The sequence below is a fragment of the Falco biarmicus genome, chromosome 7, assembly GCF_023638135.1.
Source record: "Falco biarmicus isolate bFalBia1 chromosome 7, bFalBia1.pri, whole genome shotgun sequence".
In the NCBI taxonomy this organism is placed as follows: domain Eukaryota; kingdom Metazoa; phylum Chordata; class Aves; order Falconiformes; family Falconidae; genus Falco; species Falco biarmicus.
The window spans coordinates 66,947,877-66,972,001 of NC_079294.1; the positions used below are offsets into that span (position 1 = coordinate 66,947,877).

Genomic DNA, 24,125 nt, shown 5'->3' on the forward strand with positions numbered 1-24,125 from the left:
TTGAAGTGGCGAGCTGTTTTTGTGCATACAGAATAGATGTCATCCTTTTGGAATAAAGAAGCTTAATACTAAAAGAAAAAAAGTTTCTTCCACGTAGGAGACGAGACTCTATAGAAGAAAGAGGGACCATCTCACAACATAACCACTACTTTTTCCTATCTGTTTTGACCTCCAATTTTTCCACATTGATGAGCCCACTCTAATACAGGATGCACCTTCTACAATATATATTCTTTACCATATTTTAAAATAATAGTTAAAGAAGTGAACTACTTCCCAAGTGCTCCGGAAACTTTAATTATGAATGTTCCAGTACTTAAACTGATACTTTAAAAACTACCCAGGCACTGGAAAATGAGCATACTTCATGTACTCAAGGTAACAGACTCACGGTGGAAAAAATCTAGCTGGGCAACCAGCAGCATTTGTGTCTGTCACAGTATTTCCAGCGCCGTTGCATTTTCCCAAATGATGCAGAAACTCCTTCTGCAGCTCCAGCACCCACTGGGGTTTTTTTTGTTGTTTATTTTTTTTCTTCCCCCCCCCTCCCCATCCTCTTCTGGTCCTCCCACGGACCAGTCCCAACCTTTCCTCTCAGCTGAATCACTCAGCAGATGCCCGTTCAAGGGACAAACCCGAAATGTCACTGGTCGCTCCTGGCCCGAAAGCCGGGCCAACATTGCCATCGCACGGCGCGGCCCCGCAGTGCAGCGGGCTGCCCGGCTCGCCTCTGTCCCCAGCCAGTCCAGTCCTGCTGCGGGTCGGGCTGGGGGAGGCGGGGGGGCACCCCCTGCCCCCCCCACACACACACTCCCCAGCTGCCTGCCCAAGCCCCCCCCGCGTCCCCACCGGCCGGCTGGCGGCAGCCGCCGCAGCAAGGCGTTTCAGCGCTGCATCGCGGAGGGGAAGGCTATGTGTTTTTAAGACATCACCGCCAAACCCGAGACAACAAACCACTGAAAAAGTCTAGACCGTGTGTTTTAAAAGCAAGTCTTGGGTATGCTGATACTGATACCTAAGCAGCAGGACAGCTAACGGAGTGGCAAGTACAGCGTGTAAGCAGGAAGTCAAATTTACATGGAACGTCACCCCTTCAGCATATGATAAAGTAACAACGCTTTGGGACCCAGGTCTGGGTCCGGTTTTTTTTGGAAAGTGCCTCTTGCAGGCCAGCCTAACAGTAAATCCCCATTTGGGTGCACACAACAGAGCACTAGAACTAGATTGAAAGGCCAGGTATTTCAGTACATCCATTTTCCCTCCACTCTCTTTAAAAAGAATTTTCCAAGTTCTTTTCCTTGCCCTCCCCACATTAATGTTACCCACAGTACCAGCTCTGAAGCTGATCTTGGTAAGTGGCGCACAGAAAGAATCTTCATTAGTAAACTATGGCAGACACAGAGGAAGGAATGAAATTATTATTTTATCAGTGAAGATCTAGCTCCGTGCTGAAAGTGCTTTTTAGCAGGTATGCATTTCAAAATACAAATGATCACAGAAAAAAAAAAAAAGAAAAAAACGTACATCACAGCAGTGGCTGCACACCTGCCAGCCCCCTTACCAACAGAAATCTGCAACGAACATTTGTATATTCACAACTGAAACTGAGCTGAGGAGACCTATTCCTTTGCAGCCATTGGTTGCTTCATAAAAACTGATGGAAGTTTTGAAGTCACTGGCTCTGGAGCTAGGAATATGGGCAGGGTGTGTGTCAGCCCTGGAACAGCTGGCTTGGAAGCTCACACAAATCAGCTACAACTGTGCAATTGGGCCAGGACACCACCCAGCCAGCAGCCATATGCTTTTCCTCTGTGGCTGTAGAGCTGTTCCAAAGCTAAGCTTTCATTCCAAAAAAAAATAAAGTGGGGGGGGCTGGGAAGAATATAAATCCCAAGTCTTCAGCCCATCCAAGTCTGGACCACCTTTTTCTATACTTGGAAATTAAATAGTTTCTGTGTTCACAATAGTGTGGACAGAAACACGCTGTGCCCCACTCTTGGCTAACCTGATCCCTGAAAAGGTGTCACTTTTTAGTCTATACAAGGGCAAAAATCATCCAAAGGGTGGATCTGATCTGATGCAGAGATGTGCGCTGATGTGCAGCCAGGCTTGAAAAAACACAACCACCGGAGATGGGAACTGCCTCGTTGAGCGCAGGAGGCATAAAGGACAGCATTAAATGGTTTAAATGCAGCCATGAACTATAGTGCTGCTGGTAACATGTACAGGACGATGCCATGCTAGATGCCATCCTCATTCAGAGAGCTCTCTGAATGCTAATGCTCCCTTTAGTCATCTTCCTAGGGAGGGGAAAAAGAAAACTCAGGAAAAACTTACCAATCGAAACACCTGAGCTGAGTATCAGCACAGTCTAAGAAGGAAACCAGACTGGGCACAGAGCAACTGCAGAACGGCCTAATTCCTCAAGCAAAAATAGTGTAGAACCATACAAAACACAGATTAAATTTTTTAGTACTAACAGTTCACACCTGCATTCGGTGTCTGCTAGGAAAGTAGGTCCTTGCAGACATGGGTGCAATTATGATTTTCATTCATAGTGATCTTTGATTAACACACAGGTAATTCTGGAACACCCAGGAACAGCTCTACTGATAGATTCTCTGCTTGTCCTCACTCTCCCAAGTCCATCTTCTGTTCTTTGTTATTAAGTTTCCAGTATAAGAAACATATTTAAAAAAAAAATACATATGCGATATCACTCTTAAAAGCTTTCCTTCATTGCAGTGTTTTTGAAAGGCATAAATAAAACCAAATATATTTTATAGGTGATAACATGTTTTTCTGTTCAGTTTTAACGCCAGTCCAATTTAAAGAAAACAAAAAACTTTGTTCCTCCAGCATATACTCATCCAAAAGACAATGAAAAATACTTAGCTGCATTTCTTTAGCAACTAACATTTTCAGGATTTTTTTGTGCCTCTGAACACTTCCTTAACTTCAGATTTTTCAATATCCAAAATATTTTACTTTTCAGTGGTTAAGTAATATTATATAGCAGATTAACAGCACTGCATTAACTCTAAGTTTGTTAGCGAGTCTCTTCCAGATAAAGGTATTTCCAGAACATCTGCATCGGTAAGAGGCTTCTTGCATAACTGCTCTAAACGTGTGTGTGGTGGTGGTGGTGGAATATCTCCTGAAGGCTTTTTATATGATCTTTCATAATTCAAGTTCTTGGGAATTCATACCAAAGTACAAACAATGGTTTCATTACATAGTTCACTTTTACCTAATGCCTTCTGTATGCTTCACTTTTAAGCTATAAAGCAACAAGCAACCACCTTTCCATACCTGTTTGTGGTCAAGGCAGAGCTTTCTATTTGAAGTTAGAGGAAAAACCCTTCCATCTGCTTGTGCAGGTTGTGAGCCAAAAGAGCAGTTTTACGAAGTGAGGTTCTTCCTCCCACCTTGTTCAACAGCTTAGAAGTATCTGATCAAGAAAATCCTAAGAACTTGAGGATTAAAATTAAAAAAAACTAAGGAAGAAAGAAGCCTGAAGTTTCCAGAAACATGTAAATCATTCTTACTGGATAAGTCTTAATAAATCTTAGAATTGGGCAAAAGTCCACATCCCCAGTCCCAGCCAGAAGCAAGTCTTGAGACACAGAGAAAGATTAGCATATGCTCAGTTCAGACCTGCTTATTTATTTCTTAAAATGTTTTTACTGAATTAAATCAACCCATCCTTACCATTTTATCAACACAAAGAATTCTGCTTCTTGAAGACAACCACCTCCCCCAGTTGTTTTTCTGAAGACAACACCTCAGTCTGTTGCTTGTTTCCCCAACACAAGGGGAAAATGTTCCCCAGAGGCATGAGTAAGATAACAGCTTAGTTCTCTTTACTGATGAAGAACCTTCAGATCTTGAAAATATCCTTCCCCACTTCTATTTTGGTTTTTTTCCTTGTTAAAGAATAAAACCTGATGTTACATACACTGGTCTATGTTACAACAATGGAAATATAAGTTTACATACCAAACACACAGAAGCCAGGAAATGACAACTAGTTTCCATATAGGAACATTAATAGCCTTCTCACTTCATCTCCTACAAACACTTGAACGCACACTTCAAAAGGTTCTTCACCTTTCTATTAGCTGGCAACTTTAAAACTCACTAGTAACACAGTCCTGTTACCTTTATAGTCAAGAGAAAAATCACAGATCACCTGACATGTAGAGCAGGAGATATATATATGTATACAATGTATTCAAAGTTGGCACTCATACTTACTGACAAACACAAATATTCCAAGCTTAAGTATTTAGAAACAAGTGTTCAAGCAGCTCTAAGCTATGCGAATGAAACACTGATACATACTTTAATGCCTACATACAAGCTCAGTAACAGTAATCAGACACAGGAACACTTGTAAAGCTGACAGCAACTATTTCACTCTTTATCAGGTAGCCTGGATTTTACTTGTCTGTTGCATTTTGTGCTAGAAAGTCTACCAAGGGGATGGGATGTTTGGAAAGCTTAATTACGATGACCAGCTTTAACTTTATTTTCTATCCACAGTGCTAGTTACACCAGAAAGCCGAAGACAACACATGCTTCAAGTACTTACTCCTTACAGTCCCTCACTTGCAGGTTTGACATGTTTCTAGCCAGAGGCCCTTTTAAGCACGAACCACCTTTACCTTTTGTGCTGCACAAGCTGGCAGCAGGGTAGGAACTCACCTCAGCATCTAACTGGGCTATTCAGGGCAGCCCAGCTGTCAGTTCCCACCCTGAGACACATTCAGAACAGAAGGTAGTACAAAGTGAGTTCTTAATGTCCCCAGGGTGTAACCCTGATACTGCACTGCTAAAGCCATACACAGCCCTGCTGCTCACAACAGGCAGATCTCAGCACAGTTTGGGCTTTTTCCCCTTTGAGTACCCTGCAGTGTTTAAGTTGACCATGCCCACAAATACCCTCCTCCTCAAACCCTACTGGTCGACAGTTATTTGTAAAGAAACCCACTCTGCTCTATTAGAGCATGCTTTGTTACATGTTTTCTTGATTTAGATTCAAGTACAGCTGGAGAGCTTAACAACCAGTAATGCAGTCTATCCAATTTCAGAACCACACTTACAGGGGGTGTGGAAGAGAACAGGGAGTTTCACTTTTTAAACCTGGGAAAACTTGACTTGGTCTTAACTCGGAAGTCGTTCTTGTAAAAGCATGGTTTGGAACATAGAACACCCAAATAAAACAAAACTGTTAAAAGCCAAAAAGAACAGCTGAAGAAACTCTTTTGTTTATGGTGGCAGTCAAATGAAACTAATTTCATTTGATCTCTCATCTTGCTTTATACACATTTATTGCACTAGAATATATGCCTTCTATATAAAAAGATGCTGTAGAAAACCACAAGACTGTAAATACTAGATACATTATTTGTTTGCAATTATATTTAATATTAATCGTATTTTGTTTTTACAAAGCAGGTGAAATTAAAAAAAAAAAAAAGAATAGCAAGAAACCCCCCATCTGCTGTCTAGCATCAGTAATCCTCACTGGTTTGTTTACCATTTATAAGGAAAACATCATTCAAGGTAGCTTGTCACAGAGACTCTCCTGCAATAACTGGCCTTCACTGCAAATCCATGGTGTTTGGCAGTTCATCTGGTTTTTTTCTGAAAGTCCCTCTGCCTAAAATTCAAGGTATCTGCCAATGATAATACTCTTTCGCTCTAAAGTACCTTCCAGCAAAACACAATAGATCTGGTAACACATGTCTAAGGATGGTAAATATCCTCATTTTACAGAGGTAAACTGAGCATAGGTAATTAAATTTGCCTGAGGCCAGATTTTCGAATAGCCAGCCACAGAACCCCAATCTCACAATCCCAGGTGATTCACCTTGGCTGGAGACTATGGTTCCTCTCTACAGAAGAGTGAAAATTAACTGATTACACTGAAATTATTTCTTTCTCCAGCCCCTCTATGAGGATTTTTCTTGTGTAGTATTAGCTTTTGCATTACTATTTGGAAATAGTGTAAATTTGTTTTGAAGGTAACACCTGCCCTAAACCCAATCCCAAAGGAGTCACTGTGACATGCAAACTGTAGGCAGTTAGACAGTGGGTAAGATCAAGCCTGCTAGTGACATGAGACACTAGGGAGGTTAGCCTCATCCACCTGCTGACGGGCCTCTCCGGCCTGGTCTCCAGGAACAAGTTCCACCTCCTTCTCCAGACAGGGGGTTATAGCCTAGAAGTACAGAGGAGAAACCCATCATATTAATATTCATCCTCAACAGGCCTTCACCAATATACAAGGAACACCAAAAATAAGTCTCACAGTTATTTCCACCTTGTTTATGCTTACTACATAGGCAACATTTTAAGGAAAACAAAAGCAGAGAAAATATCCAGACTTAAGATAATTTCTTTTTGTAGTTCTAATAGTAAAAGCCATTGCAAAATTAAAACACCTGTGGTTTAATTTGATCAATGTGGATTAATTACTATTTAATTTCTCTTAAATCTGCACTAAAGCTTTAATGCTGCTCTGCAGAATAAACAGAGCAGCAACAGTAACTCCTACAGTAAACTCTTTAAAAGTGTATCTGTTCCACAAGTGCCCTAATAGTTAAAAGGGACTTAAAATAATCTTTTATTCCAGTCCTGCAAGAAAGACTCTGAAGGTCAAAAGGTAAATCCACTCACTACTGTAAGACACTTTTTAAAGAATTCGAAAAGGCCACTGTATGCAGTAAGGCAACAGATACTTTAGTTGAACATCCTAACGCTGTAACTACAGCCAACTTCAAGTACATACGCAGAAAGATAAAACTTGGCAAACATCCCCAATTTGTTTTGTACAAGGCAAAGAAAAAGACAACTGAAAACCTAGTAGCGTTGCTAACCAAGCAGGTTTCAAAGAAACCTGTTCCATTGAAACTTCAAGCATCACTGAAGTTTGCTTTTCTCATACTAGCCAAGTTCTGCTTCCTAGCTTAATTCAGCAGCAGAATAGGGCAGATGGTTCTTTCCCTTCATGCTGATCTACCTCATAAGACAACCTCTAATTCTATAATCTATTACTTAAGGAAAGGTTTGCTTAGGATGAAACTATGACATGTAGCAGCTGGAAGGGTGCTTCAACCTAGCTGCCCCGATCTTGGTTCTTAGCACAGCTATTACCCATGCATTTCTCATCCCCCATAGCACTAAATATCCTCCACAAGAGCTATAAAAGATATTTGACAGGATCAGACATTAGACTGCACTCATATTAGGTAACATAAGACAAATCATTTGGTCACTTCCTTCAGATGTTATCAGTAAAAATATTCAAAGCAGACATTTCAGCACTGCACTGTTATTGAGGTTTAATATGTTTAATCAAGAATCTTTAAGCTTCATATATTTAACCAAGTGACTTACTCAGCACTGCACCCTAAGTGGATTTCCCTTTTAGCCTGATATGATTAAGGCTGTCTAGATGATTCCCTTCCACTACGGAAAATTGTAATTAAAATACTGTACCCAAATTAGCACTTGCAGGTATGGCACAGGCTGTCTGGTCAAGAGGAGAGAAAGGGGACCAGCTGCATGGCCGATAATGGCAGTGATCCTAACGTGGGCTATGTAGGGCCATAGAAAGCAGTTCATCCATCAAGATCATTTCAGCAATTGACAGTGAGTGCAATGATAAAGAGTCTCTGGTGGTTTGCAAGAGTTAATAAGAGTTTATATAACTGCAGGATCTATATATTCAATAGGTCATTATTGCGATATCTGATAAATAAGGCCACATTTTGCATAATGAAGTCTTTCATCTTCAATGTAATACAAAGTAAAACATCCTCTTCCTCTATTTAGATCGTACTACAGGTGGCTGAAAGACAGACTAGCTAACAAATTATTGAGCTTTTACAATAATGCGGGAGGAATGCCAGGAATATGGTAAGAATCAATAACTTTGAGTGACAAAAATCTCAGTAAATTATGGCAAAAGCATTTACAAGAAAATTGAAACACTGTTTTCCTGAGGAAAAGCACCATAGAAACTTCCTGCTAATTTTTGCACAAATTGCAAAGCAGACCACACTAATTAAAGATAAAGAGCTCATTTGTAAGGCACATTTTGTTTCCTCCTTGAAGGAGGGGGAAAAAAATGTACAATGACTATGTGTGTAGCTGGATAAACGCTCTGTTTCAACTCAGAATATCTTAAGGATTCCATACTTACCACCTCCTCGCAAGGGCTTTTTGTTTGGTTTAGATTTTGGGACTGCTGATGAGGTGGAGGCACCAGATTCTACTTCTTGCTGTTCACAAAAGCAAAAAGTTACTCAGAATGTAATCAACATGAATTTCAGCTAATCTAATCACATAAACATAATTGTAACCTGATTAACACAGCTGTTACCTGATTCAGTTTCAGGTTTCCTTTATAGCTTTTTCCTTCTTGCATACTTTCCCACATTGCTATCTTCTGCCTTCGCTTCTCTTCTTCAAGCTACAGAACAAATTCAAGATATGCAAGACTAAGATTTCAGAACTGATAGAATTGCCAGTGGTACAGAAACAGCTACAACAGACTCATCAAAAATCAAGGCATCTATCTTTATCTGATGCAGTTATCTCCAAGCTTATGGAAACATTTACTTTTTTAAACATCCACATCTTCCTAAGCATAGAACAACCACCCCTCCTCAATATATACAGACTGTGTCTGCAGCTTCTTTTGCCCACTTGATGATTAAAAACATTTTGAAAGTAAAACAGAACTAAGCAGCAAGCTTAAGTCCTGAGTTTATAAAAAGTACCAAGGAAAGAATATTGAGTATGATAGCAATTTAATACACAATGTAGGGTTCTGCAGAAAAAGAAGTTTTTCGAATGGACAAGACGGCCATCTACATATTTACATCCCAATATACATTATCAACAGTTCTCGCAGCTCTCTTCTAAAGCAATTTATCCACAAAACCAAATAAATTAGTAGTTAAGACAGACTGCCGCCTTCTCAACAAACAGAGAGGAAACGAGGTAGCTACTCCATCCAGTCAAAGAAAGCAAAGCTCCCCAATTCCACACACACTAGACCTAGATTTTCCACACAGTGGCTATTTCCTTCCACAATATGACTTTTCATTAGTTTTTAACTACTAACATTTCTTGAAGCATCAGCTATAAACAGAGGGCTGAATGTATCTGACTGCAAAAGTAAAAACAGAAGAAGAGTTGGGATTAATGAGCAATATTATCACCATGCTGATTCATATCTGCTTCTCTGTGCTGCCCCATATAGCAATACACTATTCCTCACTATCTCAGGCTGAAGTTCAACCCATCGAATTACAGCAATGCTAAGCTACATTTCTAAGAACTTGTATTTGTCATTAAGAACAGAAAATACATGTATGCAGTAGTACAGTTAATCTAAATGCCAGTAAATCCCCTCCAGCCATTTATTGTTCACATCACCAAGTTTCTCTAAGTACAGATTTGCCTGAAAAAAATAAAAAAAAAAAAAAAAAAAAAAAGATCAGGCCCACAATGGCCCCCACACATAATTACTTGCAGAGAAGCAAGTGCCACAGAGACCAGTTACTTCAGGAAGCAGCAGAATACTATATGTATTAATCACCCTAATCAACAAAGAGCATCAAGGCATCAGGTCACTACAGCATATGTTTGTATTACTGGAGGTCCATCGTGATACCTACTACCCATTACTGCTCTGTGGATCAGACCCTATCAAAAGTGGTCCAGGTAAACGAGGGTGGGAAAAACCCACCACTGACATTCCAGCACAGAGCGAGTCTCCTATTCTTCTGGTATCTAGCATGGAATAAACCTTTCTATAACAGCAGCCAAGTACTTGATTACAAATTTATGAGTTAAAGAAAGAAACACTCTCTGGTTACCTGTCTGTGTTTTTCTTTGTATCTTTCTGCTTGTGCATTCAACTCCTCTTGCATCCTGAGGCGAGCTGCTGCCAAAGCTTCCTGCCTTCTAACCACCACATCCGGTTCTAGGAAATTGGAAAAAGTTTGCAAAGCTATTCAAAATAAATTGTAGATGTTATCCTCAAGGAATTGCAATAAGAAAAGGCTCACATCTCTCCCTGCAGCTGTTTTGCAGAAAATCACAGCTCAAGTTCAGTTTCCAGATAATCTTTTACAGTAATTTATACACTGATTTAAATTTCGTAACACTAATATTTTTGAGCAATTACTTTAATGGGATTATAATGAATAAGGACACAGATGTAACAAATCCATGAAAAATCAGAAGTCACACTTCTAGCATACTTCCTTCTATTTCTGAAGGATTTGTTTGATACAAATAAATTCAGAGATATTACCCATGCTTTGCAGGGATTCCATTTTTACCCAGAGAACTTCTTTTACACAGAAGCATGAGGCAACCAGCCCACATTCACTCCTACTCCTTCTGGCAATTGGCCCTGCTTTGTTTCATTATGGCAGCAAATCACTGGCAGATTTAATGTGCTCCATCAGCAGAAAAATTACTTAAAAATATCACACATATCTCAACAGAAAACTGGCAGTCTCAGAAAATCTACATTGAACCACCACTTCTCTTCATGACTGGCCTTTAGGAGAAGTCAAAAGAAAAATTATACCCAAAGAAAAGCAAATATTGCCATCTTTTTTTCCAGTAGCTGAAGTGTCTACACACTCGTTTGTCTACTTGTACATTTGCTACTATCCAGGGATTAATATGTAAAAGAAATTTCAGTACTTTCAGTGATTTCATTTTATAGGCAGTTTCGGCTATTAGATCAAGATTTAATTAGCATTAAAAAAAGAACACCAGTGGGATAAGGGCATCTAAGTAATATTTTCTGGGGCCCCATGTACTGCCATGCCAACATGGCAAAGGAATTGGTGATTCCATGACACCAACAATTCCATGTTGGCGTGGCCAAGCCCTTATTGTTTTGACAGATCTGTAAGCACAGCCTGTGCTTCACGGCAGCCAGTCTCCAAACGAGGCAGGATCACAACCCTGCAGGAAACAACCTATGCCCCACTTGAGAAGGTAACACAGGCAAGAGGCAGTTACACCCCAAAGGTACACAATCCTGCCAGAGAAGCAACTGTGAAGGAATAACTGAAAGGAGAGATAGATTATGAGTATTATTAAAAAAAAAAAAATCAAGATATTTCACACACACACACAGTATTTCGATGTGGATGTTTTGGGTTTGTTTGACAAAAGGTAAAAGTTACTTGATAACTGCCACAACTACTTTTAACCGCCATTCCCTCAGCTCCTGCCGCCAGGGCCCAGCTGTCCCCTCGTCCCGCCAGGCCCCGCTCCTTCACTCCCCGCCGCGCTGCTCTGGGAGGCGGCCCTCCAGGGGCACTTCCCTGGGCCCAGCCTGTCCCCAGGGACGCTGTGACACGACGGCTGCCGGTTACAGGCCCTCAGAACCGAATCTTTTTGCCGTCGTTATGAAATAAAGCCCCTGAGGGCGCCGGCCCCCCCCCGCCCCGCTCCAGTGCCAGCTCGCGTTTACTCACCCACCGCTGCGTCAGCCGCTGCCGCCAGGCTGCCGGGCCTCCCCGCCAGGCCCTGAGAGATCTTCTGGACGAGGAAATAGATGGCGACGGCGGCCAGGAGGATGTACCAGCCATAGTTGGCCAGCAGGGAGCCCACTGGGACGGGGACAAGCCGGAGGTGAGCGCAGGCAGTGGGGCTGGGAGCCCACCCAGCCGGGAGGAGCGGGACGCGGCTCCTCTCCTCAGCGGGCGGGCAGCTCCGCTGGGCCGCCCTCAGCCCGCCCGCCCTCACCTCCCCTCAGCCCGGGACACCCCCCCGGCCCCGGCGGCCCCTCACCCGTGTGCTGCAGGAACTCGAGGCCCCCCCGCCCCAGCGCCGCCGGGCCGGGGCCCGCCGCGGGCCCACCGCCCCCCAGCTCCATCGCCCGCCGCCGCCTCACGCCCGGCAGCCGCCCCACTCAGGCTGCGCCAATCACCGCCCTCCTCGTCCCCCACCACCTCACGGCCAGAGGACCAACCAGAAAGCGACGCTTCCCCCCCCCCCCCCCCCGCGGGCCAATGGGAACACGGCAGCAGGATGGGTGGTACCGCGGCCCTGCCAGCCAATGAGAGATGGGAAGGCGCAGGGGAGCCAATCAGGGCGGGCAGGAAGGGCTCCTCCCCCTCCAGCCGCCATGGCCGGCCCGCAGCCCCTTCCGGGCGCGCCGGCGGCCCGGTACCGGGCAGGGAACGCGTCACCACCGGGAGAAAAAGGAAACGTTTTATTGACCGGCGAAATGCTCAAGGACAGCGGGCGGGGGCGCCTGCCCGCGGCGGGGCTGGCCCGAGCCCCCGCACGGAGACCGGCCTATGACAGCAGCGGGCGCCGGGGGAGAAGCGCCGGGCGCGTCCCGGGCCTACGAGCCGTTGGGAACTGCGTCCTCCTCCATTTCTTCCTCACCGTCCTCCGACGGGCCTGAAAGGGCACGACAGGCGCTTAGGGCGGTTACCGCACGCGTTAGTTTCCTTTCCCACAGGGACAGTATTGTCACCCCTCTGAAGAGGGACAGCTCATTAACGTGAACCAGAAAGAAAAACCCACGTAGCACTAACAGGCAGCAAACAGGCAGTAGTGCCAGTCTGCAGTTAACGTTTGTGGGTGCAGAGACCTCCCAGAGACATGCTCCTGTAGCGCCACCTGAGGCACTACTCCTTAGAACAACAGACTCCAGATATCCTTTGTAATTAATCTCATTTTTTTAAATAACTGGGGTGAAGCATTTGGAGTTAGCCAGTGCAGCAAAGCACTTCAGGCTGATGTCTGGCACCTTGCTCTAGGGAGCCCAGGTAACAGCCTGGAACCTCCAGAGGCCAGGCAGGTATTATGCCAACTACAGAGCATTACAGATGCGGCTCAGTGTCATACTGACTAGATAAAAGTTACACTCGTTTTAAACCATTTTTTCAGTTCTCTAACTCTTTGCCCCTTCCAACATAACTCCCTACTGAGACCACGTAAAGCATCAGGAAGCAGCAAAGAGGTAGATTCTGTTTGGGAAACAAAAGTAATATAAGTATAGAGTTACCTGATTTTCGTTCTCTGCCAGGAATCTGACCAGCCTGTAGTAAGCCTTTCAGTCGCTCCACTTCAGCCAAAGTTGTAGCATTTGCTATAGCAGTCTAAAAAAACAGACAAAAGAACACGATGAATCTTCACATACAGTATGTCAGTCTGTTTAGAATAAACGTAAGAACAAAATTTTTTCCAGTTAAATGACACTAAGCTTCCACAGGAAGTTCTGCAAAATTCCTAGTTCTAGAAAACTATAAATTGCAAAGCACAATCTTTCTTCTCCTCCTTATTAAGCAAGCTGCTCTGACCTGGAAGAACTCTCAGACCAGTGTTTCATTTAAGCTCTCAAAACCCAAGTATGTTGTAACAGAAGAAAAATTACAGAAAAAGCACCTAAAGCAAAGTTAGGACACACTGTTGTATTCACCCCAACAGAGTCGGGGTTGCCAGGAGGAAGGGCACATTTGTTCAGTTTGGATCCACAACAGTTTTTCTCCTCCACATTTGCCTACTGTCCTGACACATTTACCTTAATCGCCTCAACATCCCCAGGGGAAGGCCCAGCTTTCTTTTTATCAGTTGGCAGACCAGCACCTGGATTGAAGCTTCCAAGAAAAAATACAGACCCATTACACCTTTTGAAGAGTACGTGCTTCTCTAACTTCCAAAGCAGGTTTGGAAGCATTTCATTCAATCAAGTGTAGTATCTTATCTTTGTTAACAAACTGATACAGTGAAGAATTGCCTCCTTCAGAAACACCAGCAACTTGTCCTCGTTCCATTTCCCACTCCCCACCCACCTTTTCATCTGCTCGTAAAGAGAGGCAGACCTTAACTTTATGAATTAAGCAGCTGACAAAAGCTATTCAATTTGGATGTTGTTGAACACTCAAATGGTCTGTCACCATTACAAAAGCAGGGTGGATAAATAGAGAGTGACTGAAATCGCCTTTCCTGTTCTCACACCTAGTGTAAAGTACACAGCCTGTGTAAAAGCCTACACTAGACTGCATGTGATCTTAACACTTAGAAGAAAAAGGTTATCTGCTGCAGCTTTAAGAAAAAAAAAAGAAAAAATCTGTAGTATGCGAAAACGGATGTTACAGGCTGATCAGCTGGAAAGAATTTCCTGAAGTGCTGACCCAGCCTCAGAGAGCTGCAACCTCTTCTGCAGCCACACTGATTTTCTTCACGTGTTTATTGAGCTATTAAGTTCAATCACCTACTTATTCTAGAACTGTCACAGAGCTGAACCTCTTTCCACTCATAAAATACAGCTAGAATGCATTTATTATAGTTTTAAATGTTAAATACGTTCAAGGTGGCTTATTTAACTATGAATTTGGAAATGCTGTTGCCATATATGATCCAAATTCTGATTTCCAAATAGGTTGATGAAAGATTAAACAAAATATATGATGTATCACTTAAGAATTAAACTAAATAAACATAGATTTGTAATAACTAAAAGATTCTCATCTGCATTTATCCTCCTAACTACACCAGATTTTGCAGCTTGTATTCCACAGGAAAAAAAAAAAAATCAGTTAACAATCATCTATGGAAAAAAGAAACAAACAACAAAATAAACAATAACCACCTCTCTGCAGTTAAATAACAAAAAGAAAAAATAAAATTAAGGTTTCCTGCTTGTTGACTTAACTCAATCCACCCTGACCAAACATCTCTTTCAAAAATGTTTCTGAGATGTATTCAACACCATCCAAAAATCGGGATGCTTTGACAAGGCACTTCTAGCTACCAAAGCTCTTAAGGCACCCTTGCCAGTAGCTGATGTTTCAGTTTACTGCCTAATACCACACAAAGAAAGTGGTGTTTCTGAAGGAGAACGCCAGCGTAAATTTGGTTTTTTTATCTTACGTTTTTGTTCTCCTGGCAATATCCTTTGCAAGCTGTGCACCCCGTTTGCCCTTGAACATTTTCTCTGCCTCCTGTCGCTCCTACAGCGATACCACACACACAAAGTTAATTTAAGAACATTGCATTTTGCAAAACTGCTGTCTTTGCAAAGAAAGACGCTTTGGCTCATCTTCATCAGTGAACACTGGCATGTGGAGACTAGATGTAAGAACACGCACATAAACACGGCCCAAACACTCAGACTCAAGACATATCAACCTAGCGCTCTTAAAAGTAAGAACTCTTCCCCACATTCATCTTCACTGAAAGCAGAGGGTTATGCTGCAATTGCTCATTTCTTTCTCTAGAGGTCTGTCTTTCTACCAACACCAGAGGGCCAGAAAAGATTCAGACTAAACAAACAAAGGTACTAATACTTAATTAAACATAAACAAACAGACCATATCCTTAACAGAATGAAACCATGAAAGAAAACAAAAAGCATGTTTTAGAGCCACTTATGACACATAGTTTCAATACAACTTACAACTATGGCAAAAAGCTTACTGTTACAGCTGAATTGTCAAGAATGTAATATGAAAAAAAGAGGAATTCATCTTGTGCTAAATCAAAAGAAAAGAGACTTACTTTGAGTTTCACTTTTTGAAAATCCAGCACTCTGACCTGGGGAACTTTGTGGATTACATACAATCTGTAATGCTTCTTATTTGTTACAGGATTCCTTAAAATGCTATAAGTAAATAAAGGTTATAAAGAGGTTCTTAATATAAAATATTTTTTAAAACATGTATCTTGAAATACATTAGTATACTTAAAATGCATTCATGTACCTTCTGCTATAACGGACAAAAAATAACAGCATTAAATATGCATAGTAACACTGTTCTTCGATATTATAAAAACTATAGTAAATCCTTGCACTTTATCAATTAAGTAGATTTTACTGAAGAACAACATAAAGAACAACCTCAAAATATTAAAAAAATCCAACAAATAACTAAACCATCACATCTCCTACCTGGACACTGGTCAACCAAAAAAATCACAAACTGCTTTTCTTTTTTTGTCCCTCATACCAAATGTAACATTACTGAAAAGTAGTTTTTTAATTTTTGTATTTTGTAACAACAGTTTAAACCTTTAGTTTTTAGTTTTTTAAAGGTTAAGGTTACTTCAGCGCTTGCATATTGGTTTACAGAGATGTTACATTTCATTGGTTCAACAGCCTGTCACTACTAGAAAGCCTCACCCATTCAATACCAGGTATTTCTGAAGTGTAGTGGAAATGCTGTTTATCGATTCAATTCTTAGGCATAAAGGTTCTGTCACAGGTCATAAAAAGGAGAGCATTCCAGGTCAAAGCAAAGAGCCAGGCCAGCAGCACAGTTCAAGCAGCAGAGAAAGAGTAGGTTTTCTTTTCAAGATCACGTACCTCAGGTAAGTCAATGATTTAACAGTTGATAGTGGATCCAGTTCACCCTACATAATGGGAACACAGTAAGAAATCTTAAGTCCATTTAGTGAAAAATCAAACATTTGAAAACAAAGTTCCTGAACTCATAACTACTTTAGAGACCAGTGAGAATCAGTAATTGGCACTAATTAGAATTACTGCAATTAGTTTAACAGGAAACCCATTAAGACTTTGTGATTGTTGTTCCGCTGCATGCTGCGATTTACGTTCATTAAAATATGTACACCATTTACTACTACTAAACCCATATGATATTACTCTAAAGAAAAACAACCAACTATTAACAAAAGCATATAACACTATTCTCAGGAAAAAAGGTTCATTTAGAAAGATGACAAACACAAAACTTAAGCTTGTTTAGATTTATCTTGCATTGATAGCTTACCAATTCAGCAATGTTGTTGTTGGTAAGAATGAGCTCCGTCAGGCTGGGCAGAGCCTGTTCAAGGTTTTCACCAATCCGACTAAAAAAGGACAAATACCAAAGGTTTAACTTAGGCCAGAAAGTAGCAATGGTGAAAAGACACACACACACACAGAAATATGATAACACAGATGATCTCCCTGTAAAACAACCCAGTCTGACACTAGCAGAAGTTTGGGTTAGCATCCACTACAATACTTTTTCTGATAAAGCTGGCAATAAATATCAGCTGTTGGTGTAAAAGTATTAGACGTAATATAAGATTTACATTCATTCACTTGCAGGTGAAAACCCCTGTTTTCTTGTCTTTATTTTGATTTTATATGACTGATGAAATCCAAAGTTTTGGCCAAATTTCAAATTCTGCATCTCATTGATGTCTGAAGAACAAAGACTGACTTTTGCACGGAATGTGCCAGGAAACTCAAAGAGGACTTATACAGGACTCAGGGCCAATTTTTCTCCCACAAAACTAACACTTCTACACCTACCCAGCACTAAAAGATGCAGGCACACTTCTCTCCCAAGACCATTTACCTCTGCCTCAGGGCCCCATCTGCCCAAAATACAACTGCTTACCAAATCCTATTGTTATTCATCAGAAGAGTTTTCAGCCTTCTCAACAGAGGGAATCCATCCAGTTTACGAATCTCATTGTCAGAGAAATCAATTGCATCAAACTGGTCCAGAGTGGCACCCAAGTTCTCAATAACTGGGATTTTATAGCCTGGGGAGAGAGCATAAGACAGAGTTAGATGATACGCACAGGAAAGCGGAACAAAGCATGAGACAGAGTGTGTAGGGGGCATATCAGGATGGACCAAGAATGCAGATAGTCTCAGCCTAAACACCTCCAGAATGACTCTCCCCCACATCACTCACAGACCAAACTCTCCCCCTCAAAGCCAACAGCCCCCACAGCCTGTTCCAAGCATCCTTCTTCCTCCTCCTCAGGAAACACTCCAAGTCCCACCCCCACCACTAGCCCCTAATTCCCACTCCCTCACACACACACCGAGGTTCTCCTGCCACTGGGGCCTCTTTAACCTCCTCCCCTCGCCAAACCCCCCGGCCACAGCAGGCCCCTCCAACAACCCCCCCCCCCCGCCGGCTTTCCCTGCCCTGCCGCCCACTGAAGGCCCGAAGCCCCATCACAGGCCCTCCAAGCCCCATCACAGGCCCGTCTAGGCCCCCTAGGCCCCAACCCAGACCCCCTCCCTCCTAAGCCCCATCACAGGCCTCCCAAGCCCCATCAAAAGCCCGCCTAGCCCCCCCTCAGGCCCCAGGCCTCAACACAGCCCCCTCCAGGCCCCATCACAGGCCCCATCACAGCCCTCAGCCCTGCGCCCCTGCAGGCCGCCAGCCGGCACAGGCCGCGCCACCCACCCACGGCCGTGGGCTCCCCGCCGCCCCCCCCCCACCGAGCCCCGCCGCGCCCGCGCACCGCGCAGGTCGAGCTCGCGGTCGCGGACGGCGTTGGTGTACTGCGCCGCCTGCTCGATCAGCTCCGCCGTCAGCTTCACCATCCCGCCGGGCCCCGCCGCGCCGCCAGCCCGCGCCGAACCAGCCCCACCGCCGAGCGCCGAGCCGCGCCAGGCCGCCCAGCCGAACGCCGAGGCAGCGAGCGGCAGGCACCGCCCCGCGGCCCGCCCCCGCGGCCCCGAGGTGACGGGAGCGCGGCGGCCGCCCCCCTGCCCGGGCTCGGGCGGCCTCTGCTCCGCCGCCTTCGCCGGGTGCTGTGCAGCCCCAGGCCGTGCCCCCTCGGAGGGTCCCGAGGCCGCTGCGCTCTCACGGGTAGCGGGGGGAGCCCTGCAGCGCCCCCAGGCAGGCCGCTTTCCTGGGCCCTTCCCCCCCCCGGCCCGTCAGCCTCCCCCTCCTTGAAGGCCTTTCCCTAATTCCCCGCGCAGCTGAACCTCAGGCTGCGGGGAGCGCCGGGGCCGAGCGCCCGGGGCAGCGGCTCTCCGACAGCACCGGCGGCGCTTCGGCGGCTCGTCGGCAGAGGGACCCGGCGCCCTGCAAACGCCTCTTCCCTCAGCCCGAGCGGCTGCAGGGCGCCCTGGCCCCCCGGAGCGGGCTGCCCCCGCTGCAGCAGCGCCGGTGAGCCGGGCAGCGATGGCCGGCGAGGGGAGGTTCCCCCCGCTCCCCTCTCCGGGCAGACGCCGCTGCCCTGCAGCCGGGGTGGGGGAGTCGTGCGGGGGGGGGCACCCGGCCCAGGGCCCGAGCACGTCAGCGACAAACTCAGCGGGGGTTTGGCTTTGCCACAATAGTACCCTAAAGCAGGCAAAGATAACACTAGAGGTTCCCCCTCAGCTCCCGGACTAAACCTGCCGAAATCCCTCTGGAGCAGGAAGGTGCTGTGCGCAGCGACTGGCGGCGGGCAAGCTGCTGGCCTTTGGGCACAGTTGGCTCCGGTGCGCTCAGCCGGTGGGACCGTGCTTGTTCAGACACATGCTGCTCACTCCTTGCAATGTAGCAAGGACAGCTTCCCGCAACAATCACAGCTCCTGGTGTTTTCTCTCCTCCATCCAGGCAGCAGCTCAGCCTTTGCTCCTGGACGCAGAGTTGCACATGAACACCTTCCTTCCCCATGCAGCGTTTGAGACAGTCGCTCTGGCACTTCTGCGTGTGTTCCTGGTCTCAGAGAAGCTGTGATGGGCTGGGAACACACCACGGGCTGTAGCATGACATTCACCCCTTGCCTGTGAGATAAAATGTGTGTTAAAGTGTCACTATCCGCTTACCTGCTTTAGGAATTTAAAGAACAGCAAGGAAGAGCTGGGGGTAGCGCTGGGGGAGCTGAGATGGCTCAGCCTGCTGTGTCTGGCCAGGCAACTCCAATGTAAAGCAGGTCACTAGTTGGTCTGAGCTAGCATGCTGCTGGCAGCAGTGTTGGGCTGCTGTGGACGAGGCACTTGGCCCTGCTGGCACGGCTCAGCTGGTGGCAGTGGGGCTTTGCAGGTGGGTGGGTCAACCACAGTGCAGATGACCTGGACTGAAGGTGGCATGAAGTGGTTGCCCACCCCCAGGTCCCAAAGCCTGCTGAATATCACCAAGCTGCTCCTTCTGCAGCCCTGGATAAATACTTCCCCAGCTCTCAAGGGCACCCGAACGAGATGAGGCAGAATGATTTCTGGATCCACTGCTATCGAGGGAAGGATATTTCTGTGAACCGTGACATTTCTGTGAACCCAGAGGATATGATAATAGGTTAAATGCTGCAGCCACGCTTGGCACTGCACAGTGATGGCTCATACTTTTCTTTTGGGAGCATCTAGCAGCATCACCCTGAGAGTGACGCCTGGCTCGTTCCCCAGGACTACAGCGTCAGAGCTGGCTCTGTTCTGACTGGTGATCCCTGCGGAGGTGTCAGCTGGGGTCAGGCAGCTCCTGTGCTCCCTACTTAAAAAACACACTCACCAAAACTGTACATGAAAGCACGTAGTCAGGTTTTTATAACATCTGCATTTGTGTGAAAGCAGTTAGGAGAGAGCAAGACGAAGAAAGAGAGCTGTCATAAGCAAAAATGAAATATTAGCGGCACTATTGTACGTGACACAGGAATCATGCAGCAGTAAAGACAGCAGAGTCTTTAGTCATTTCAGGCAGTCATTGAAAAGAGACACTCTTCAGCCTCCTGGAAAGCAGGTCCTGCGTCTCACAAGGCCAAATAAAACGCAGACCTAGCACAATACAGCTGTGTGCCTCAGCTCTACAGCCGTAATAGAACTGTAATTGAGAGCAGACAGATTCTTGGTCTCATATGCTGTACACAAGCTCTTAAAAGCCCTTTCTTTGTAATGGAAAGTCAAAGCAATGATTTTCAAGATGTGTGTTCCCCACCTGCCAACTACAAAATGGCAGATGGCTGTGGATGCAACCTCACAGCCAAACAGCAAACGAGGAGTCAGGCTGCACTAAGAAGATTTTCCAGAAAACAGCTATTATAGATTTGGCTTTGGTGCCAAGAGACAATAGAGAAACAGCCTTTAATAAATTGCCTAAATATGCATTTATCTTGAAGACACAGCCACTTTGATCCTCTGAGCATACCAGAGACTTTAATAGCTTCAAGCAAGCATTGCAATAACTTGGATAAATAATCTGAATTTTATTACTTTCCAAGAATGATTTCTGAGGGAGTTAGCGCCCTGGGAAACACTGTAAGCTGCTGTTGTTGCATGAACTTGATGTGTAGAATTTCTTTCTCTTTCCCTGGCAGGCTGGAGGGCAGCAGAAAGCGGGATAAAGCTGGGACTGCTGGGGATTGGTCATCTTAAATTGCATTGCTTCACCCAGTGTGTATTTTAAGTTATGCCAAGGATGTAAGGGTAAACATCATTTTTTTTTTAGCATTTCAGTACATCTAAATATACCAGTGAGCAGTATTTAGAGGCAGGCCTCTGTGAGCCAGAGAACTAGAAGGCAGAGCTGACGCAGTACTCCTGATTCACAGCTCCCAGTTTTTGACTGTGTGATACAGCAACAGAAATGAAAGTTTGTTATTTTACAACTGAAGGGGCAGAAGCCAGGAGCCTTTTACCCCAGTTCTGACCTCTGGTTTGGCCTGAGACCAAAAGGGGGATCCTGGAGCAACAGAAGGAATCACTATGTGATAAATCATCTGATCAATTCATATTTATCATCTGATAAATGTTAAGACCTGTAAGACACAGGAACCCACAGCAGCACAGCTCTGAGAAAGCATCTTCCCTCATGGGAGGGCTCCATTCTTTTCTTTTTTTCACACTTAAAAAGCTCGATTCCTCAGTTCAGGCACTGCCCTGGGCACCTGGCCCATGGTTAAACATTGCAAAACCAACACAACCAACAGAAGGCTCCACAGCTCTCTCTGCGCCCCACACACACCGGCAAGCTCCTCTCCTTCCCCAGCCAGCTGAAGGACGGGGCCCTGCAGTTCCCAGCGCTACTGTGAACTGTGGTAGGGCACCGGGGGACACAGGATGCTCCTTGTACAGGTGGGAAAGGGGAGCAAGCCCTCCTGCCAGCTCATCTGGGATTCCCCACAACCGGAGAATAAGCCCAGCCATGCCCGAGTACAGCAGCCAGACAGCCCTGGGTGCACCAGAGATGCCAGCCCAGCCTGGCATGGGGCAGGTATTCAGGGTACAAGTTTTCTCTGAAGGTAAAAGACCTTTATGAAAACAAAAGTGAGGTTTTTGCAGGTGCAGCTCCTCTGTTCTAGAGCTGTTTCTCCTGCAGGTGCTCTGGGCTGATCAGGAGCTCCAGCCAGGACAGCTGCTTTATCCGGCAAAATATAGACACGTGATGCATCGCTGCCCTGCCCTGCCTCTGGTTGGGATGGCAGCTGCATGAATTTGGAAAAAGCACAGATTCCTTTGTCAGGGGAGATCAACAGTTTATTAACTTAAAGGTCAGTTCACCAAAGCTCCATCTTTCCTTAGGTTTGGTCCAGGCAGGTGACAGTGTGGCTCTCCCTTCTTCACCTGGCTGAGGTAAGCTTTAGCGGGCAAGCCCAGGCAGGGTGTGTGTCGTTGCAACCGAAACCAAACAGGGATTATCCCAGCTCCATGAGGAACCGGTGACAATTTGTACTGTGAATTTCATTGGCAAAAGGTTTAACTCATTAAAACTATTAACAATGAAAATCAGAACATGCAGCATAGGAAAGAGTGTTTACATACGTCTGGTGCAGAGCGGCTCTGCAAGGTCAGAGAGGAAAAAAGAAGGACGTAAGACTCAAAAAGATTCCCCACTCCCATATAAAAAATAGTCCACAGAGAAAAACCAAGTATTGTATAAGTTATTTTTTAAAAATCTGTAAAACAACATAGCCAAGGATATTTTAAACACAATTATATAAACACCACATGACTTACTATTAAGAGACAGCATGAAAAGATTTCTTTTGGGCAAGGGTTTTGTAAAATTAAGAGTTTCCTGGCCGGATCCCTGGAATGTCCCTTCTGGAAACAGATGCCCAAGAAAAATCACTGCTATGAACAGGAGGATTTTGTGAGAGAGAGGGGTATACCCAGCAAAACAGGGGAAGGATCGTAACACAGAATGCCAGAAGAGATTAACTGCAACACCACCTCCTTTAGAGGAAGGATCCGTCTTGTTCCAAACTGAATTAATCAGCAACTTACTAGCAGTTCCAGGAGGGAAATTCATTTCATGGTAAGGCTGTGACCCCACAGGCTGATCCATGCAGACGAACCCCCCAAGTCCCTAAGACTCCCTGTAGGCACCCAGGTTTTGCTTGCCTGCAATGACCTGCAGGGCAAAGCCCTGCTGGACTCGCTGGGCTGACACGCCTGCAGAGCCGTGTGGATCAGCTCTCACTTTGGTCCTCAAATCTCCAGTTATTGCCACGGCCAGAGAGAAACGGCTACCAACCGAATCCGAACAGGAGTGCCAGAGCAGGCTTTAGGGCACCGCTCTGGGAACCACCTAATTCATCGTTTTACGTATGTACAGAGCACGGTACCGGCCGCTTGCAATGCAGGTTTATATCAGCCGTCACCTAGCAGAAAAGGGTACCAAAAATTGAGCCAGAAATGGCTCTTTCTTCGCAGATATGTGAAGTCCTGCATCCTTTGCAGCGAAGGCTCCCGCCAGCTGCTCGGAGCGGGCAGATCAGTAGGATTTCTGCGAGCAACCAAGCATGTGTACATGGATCATGCATCGGTCCCTGCTCACGAGGAGTGTTTGAGAGTATTAATATCACCGCTTGTCTGCTGCCTTTCAGGACTCGATCATTCAGGGTATGATCCAATCTCTGCTTAACATATTGCTATAGAAACACGCTGACAGTGATATTAAAGCTATCAAACTCACGAGCAAATGCTTGACAGCACCATGTAAACTCTCCCAAAGCTGAAAAAATAAACTTTTGTCCTAAACATTTGGCAAAACTGGGCTGGCAGTTGGTAGAAGTCCTGGATGGATGCAGCCACTGAACTTTACCCGGCCATAAGACACGTCTGACAGCAGAACTGCACAAACAACTTCTTTTCACAGAGCTTGTTTGATTTCACCATCTCACAGAAAGTCTTGTCAGCTGGGAGGCGAGGAACAAGAGAAAATGAGAGCAGATTACCATTTTAAATAAACAAACATTGCACGTAACAGGCGGTGCAATTCGTTCCAGTGTTGGAGGAGAGAGAATTGAAAAGCAGGCGCTTTTTAAGGGCATCTTTCACATGGTTTTAATGAAGGAATAAAGCAGCTTTGCAGTGAGTGGGAGAATTAGTCCCAAGACTAAACTATAGTGAAATACAAATGCTCAGATGTGTTTGAGCAACAGGCAGA

The 24,125-nt window shown here is 45.0% G+C and overlaps 3 protein-coding genes across 4 annotated transcripts in view; all 3 read right to left on the reverse strand.

Annotated features, from left to right (window-relative positions):
- Positions 1-5,402: 5,402 nt before the first annotated feature.
- Positions 5,403-11,994, reverse strand: SELENOS (selenoprotein S). Of its 2 annotated transcripts, none has more exons than XM_056346769.1 (6): positions 11,839-11,994; positions 11,523-11,657; positions 9,897-10,030; positions 8,393-8,482; positions 8,213-8,291; positions 5,403-6,226 (listed from the first exon to the last, which is right to left on the reverse strand). In XM_056346769.1, the coding sequence occupies exons 1-6, from the start codon at positions 11,921-11,923 to the stop codon at positions 6,147-6,149; spliced, it is 603 nt and encodes a 200-aa protein (XP_056202744.1). In that variant the 5' UTR covers positions 11,924-11,994; the 3' UTR covers positions 5,403-6,146. The 2 variants fall into 2 exon arrangements, with proteins under 2 accessions (XP_056202744.1, XP_056202745.1); XM_056346770.1 differs by having other exon boundaries at positions 9,897-10,003; positions 11,839-11,993.
- Positions 11,995-12,247: 253 nt separating this feature from the next.
- SNRPA1 (small nuclear ribonucleoprotein polypeptide A') lies at positions 12,248-18,440 on the reverse strand. The gene is made up of 9 exons (XM_056346768.1): positions 18,277-18,440; positions 17,412-17,559; positions 16,794-16,872; positions 16,367-16,413; positions 15,562-15,664; positions 14,935-15,014; positions 13,583-13,658; positions 13,067-13,160; positions 12,248-12,456 (listed from the first exon to the last, which is right to left on the reverse strand). The coding sequence occupies exons 1-9, from the start codon at positions 18,356-18,358 to the stop codon at positions 12,398-12,400; spliced, it is 768 nt and encodes a 255-aa protein (XP_056202743.1). The 5' UTR covers positions 18,359-18,440; the 3' UTR covers positions 12,248-12,397.
- A 3,748-nt stretch (positions 18,441-22,188) lies between these two features.
- PCSK6 (proprotein convertase subtilisin/kexin type 6) overlaps positions 22,189-24,125 on the reverse strand; it is a 36,324-nt gene continuing 34,387 nt past the window's right edge. Inside the window, 1 exon segment of the mRNA XM_056346938.1 lies at positions 22,189-23,874. Coding sequence (XP_056202913.1) covers positions 23,777-23,874 — 98 coding nt within the window. The 3' untranslated portion in view covers positions 22,189-23,776.